We start from the raw sequence: 4,393 nt of genomic DNA on the forward strand, positions 1-4,393 counted from the left end.
GAATCATCTGCTGTAATCTACTCTAACCACTCTCCTCTCTATCCCCCGGCTGCACACCTGCGAACAACTCAGTGTTCTATGTTTCGAGATACAAGGAGAAATTACCAAGTTTCTCCACCCACATTCCTACGATTATCCTCCCACAATTCGTAATCGCGCAACGTTTCCCGCCGAGGGTAGATGATAGAAGTCACGCGGGCGGACGCAATGCGATGGAGGTATGCGCGTGTAGAGTGCGATTCCTATCCTATTATCCTTCGTCGTCTAGGTGGTCGACGTCGGGACGGATGTGGGGTGCAAGCCGGGAACTCACGGGGATCGTCGTAGAGGAGTGCATTCTTTAGAGGCGCACAATGTTGGGTGCGTTGCGCGAACTAGGTGGTTGCTCACAGGCGTTACGCTTATTCATACCGGAAGTCATGGTACACGGTATACGGGGGTCGTGTGCGCGAGCCGTGGAACCCGCATCAAGGTGACATTTCTTCTTCCTTTCGTCTATCCTTCCGTGACGCTTTTGAATCCCTCGAAGCGGCACGTGCTACTCTCGAGGAACAAGGAGTTTCCGTTCAGGAAATACCTGCTTGAAGTAATCTCTTCCTTTTGGACTGTTCTCGGCATGCGTTGAATTATTATCATTGCTTTCCATTGAGTCTTAGGAAAGAGAAATGTGTGCGAATTGAAACTCTATATTAATAAAAATAACGCAACAATCCATCATATTGAACCTAATAAGTATATCATATTAAAGAATAACTAATGTCTATTTCTACTAATGTAATTTAATCTTAATTTCAAATTAAGATTAAATTCTTGATTTTTAGTTTTAAGAATTAGAAAAAGATGAAGAATAAAAGATTAAAGTTAATTTATATTGGTAGAAACGAACATAAGTAGTTATTAGATGATAAAATAATTAGATCCAAGATGATCGAGGCTAATAGAAAAACAGTAGAAAAATAGCTAATGGGAAGACGCGATTATCGGCAAAAAAAATGCGCTATTTTTATTAATTTAAAGTTTTAATGCGGACATATAAAATCGGAGAAAACAAAATCGATTTCATTGATTTGCCGCGCTTTAATACGAAAATTTTTCGAGTTCAGGGAGAAAAGCGGAGAAAACCTGTTGCTTCTCTCCATGTCAAAAGGAGATTGTTCGAATTTTTTATGTGAAAGACAATTTGAAGAGAAAAACGTTGCCTGTAAAAAATCGATTGGCTATTAATGGTTATGTTCAGCAGGAAAAAAACTTTTTTGCAAATATTGTAAGATTTTTCAATATGATTAGTTTATACATTTAGAAGGAATGAGAAACTAAGGAAAGCAAAGCCACTTTTTCTGTTGAACGCAGTTAATATTATTAGTTTAAATAATCAAGAAAAATTATTTTTAAAATTAAATAAATAAATTTCTAATAATATCTAAAATTTAAACAATTATAATATTAAATTGGACCGATGAGAATAAATCTAATTAAGTAAGAGAAATCTTATTTTCGATTAAAGCAGATTTTAGATTAAATATTTCGATATGGGTTAAATTTATGAATTCTTAGATATTAGATTAAATATTTGAATTTATATGTTAAGTACATATTCAATTCTGCAAATCACACGCCGAAATCTTTTTCAGTTTTTGAAACGCAATTATAAATTAAAATTTAAACTAAATGAATTCTAAAATATTTGTTACATGTTTGAATAACAAATATTTGCTTGTCAGTTCGTAACCGCTGTACTTAGTTAAATCAAGTCTCTCTAAATCTAAATCAATGGATAATCATTGATATCAGTACCACTGGTAATCAGTAAATGAAATGTGAGATCCCTAACCTAATCTTTATGGTGTGATCTAATTAATCTTGTTTTAGTGCTAAAATTCAATGAATACGATATTGGAAAATTGAAAATTAACAAATCAAATATCAGTATTTTAGTTATAAAATACTCAAACATTCTTTCTTTTTTAGTTGAAATTAAATTCACTGATTAGTGCAAAGTATGCTACTTGATAATTAGTGGCTATCTATTGATTCAAATTTAGAGAATAATAATATCCTTTTTGAAACAGCAATTTTTTTCTCATTTTTTTTTCTCATTACTACAAAAGAAAACGGTTTCACCAATATTCGGGTTAATCGTTGTAGAAATGATGATACCCGCATAGTTCAACCCGATAAAGATTAAACCCACATTTTCTTGTGCTTACAGACAACCGCCGGAAGTGGAATCAGCGATCAAACCGAGCGAGGACGTTTGCTCGGAAGGTTCCGAGGTGGATTGGTCGTGGCTCGAAGAAGTGGAGTATTTGCGAGCCGCGGAGTCGCTCGCGACCACCGGTGAACGTGAACGTAGTGAACAGGGTGGGAGGGTGAGCGCCGTCCCCACCAACGGAAGTGCGGGGCGCAGGCGCGCCTCCGAGCATCGCGAAACGGCGATGGGCCGCAGTGTCGCGATGTCCGTCACCGCGACGGCAAAGTCCCTAGCAGGTGGTGGCTCGCGGTGGCCATCCTCCAGTGGCGCGCTTCTCCTCGATCGTCAAAACAACAATAACAACAATCGTCGCAGTAGTGGAAGGCACCGTCGGTATCGCAACGGTAATAATAACAATAACGACGGCGACGACGACGATGACGAGGCCGCGACCGCGCGTTGCAATGCTACGAACGAGGCGGTCGATCGCGAAAATCGCGACGGCGCGACAACGACGGTGACCGTCGCGGCCGTCGCCGCCACTGCGAACTCGTGGATGCGCGCATCCATGCGGCGTCTGCGTCATCTACGGTTACCCGAGGGTACGCAACGCGCCAACGTCGGCGGTAACGAGTCGGCCAATCGGCGCGCCGCGATCGTCTCGGCGCCGAATTCGTTGCCGGATATCGCCTTGATCGCGCCGGAGATCCTCGCCGCGCAGACCAATGGTAGCAGCGCTTCTGGCGCGCTGCTCCGGCCTTCGAGCGCGCCCGCGAGAAACGTGATCGCCGGCGTCGCGACGCCCCGCCGAACCGGCCGGCAGTTCGCCGGTGGTAGAGCGCAAGGGACGCGAAATCGCGAGGTGTCCTCGAGGCAAGGCAGCCTCGGCTCCACGACCACGGCCAGCGATACTACCGTGTCCGGCAACACGACGTGCTCTAGCTCTTTCGGCGGTGTTTCCAGCAGCGCGCCTTCCAGCACGGCGACCAGCCCGCAGCGCGCCGCTCTCAGAAGGTCAGTGGACGAGTTTTTTTCATTTTTTTATTTTGTAATTGCGTCTTCAATGAGATTTTAAGGTTAAAGTAAAACTAGCTTTGAGAATCTTAAGTAAGAAATTGCTCAATCACAATCGAATGTGAGGAGAATGACGGCTATATAATTGATCAATTTCTTACAACTGACTTAACGCTTAAAAGTTTTACAATTTTAGGAAGAAATAAAGCGACAATAATAAAACGAGAAAAGTAGTCAGGGTGCTCCTCCAGATTCGAACCGAAAGGTTTAATCTCCTTCGTAATGGTAAACTTTTCTTGCCGCTGATAACTTTTCTGTTGTGCCTATTTTCTCTAAATTTCTTATATCTTATTGTAGACGCCGCTTTATGTAGGTGAGAAAACTTGCGGATCTTTTCTGATACAGATAGATCGATTCTGTACAGGTATAAATAAATATATCATGCTACTTCATGCGTGAAATTCTTCGGACTTAAACAGAAAACTTGCACGATTATTTCTACTTTTACAGAAAAGTGAAATGCAAAACGGTAACAGCATAATAAACAACTCGTAACACGTATGACATTGCGTTTCTTACGTGATTGAGAAAGCTTGCAGATCTTTTCGCGCGGTAGAGATACAGATAGATTGTGCTACTCCATGCGTAAAATTCTCAGACTTATGTATACAAAGTGCTTTCCATTTAGTCACACAAGTATCGTTTTGTTTTCCTTACTGGAGTGCAAAGAAAAATAGAACGACGTTTGTGTCGACTTGTGTCACTAAATGGAAGGCACCCACAGAAAAATCTTGAAAGAACCGTTTCTACCTAGAAAAGCGAGATGCAAAACTATAACGGCGTACATGATAAACAACGCGTGATACGTATGACTTGTGTTTCTTACGTAATTGAAAAAATTTGCAAATCTTTTCGATAAACAGATGCTTGTGTTACTCCATGCGTAAAATTCTTTAGATTTACGCAAAAAGTTTGCAAGATCATTTCCATCTTTAAAGAAACATGAGATACAAAACTTATGTAACGTCATGGTAAACAAAATATTATATATATATATTTTGTTATATATATATATATATATATATATATATATATATAGTAGTAAGTAAGTTAGTTTACTTACTTACTTACTTAGTTTTAGTTAAGTTAACGGTTAGTAATATATTATATAATACTATATACTNTTAA

General features: G+C 40.1%; 1 protein-coding gene across 1 annotated transcript in view; it reads left to right on the top strand.

The window, feature by feature from the left end:
• LOC105623442 overlaps nt 1-4,393 on the top strand; it is a 63,581-nt gene that overhangs the window by 8,245 nt on the left and 50,943 nt on the right. Inside the window, exon 2 of the mRNA XM_012204835.1 lies at nt 2,210-3,205. Coding sequence (XP_012060225.1) covers nt 2,210-3,205 — 996 coding nt within the window. The remainder of the gene's footprint in view (nt 1-2,209; nt 3,206-4,393) is intronic.

The sequence above is a fragment of the Atta cephalotes genome (genome assembly GCF_000143395.1).
Source record: "Atta cephalotes unplaced genomic scaffold scaffold00058, whole genome shotgun sequence".
Lineage (NCBI taxonomy): Eukaryota > Metazoa > Arthropoda > Insecta > Hymenoptera > Formicidae > Atta > Atta cephalotes.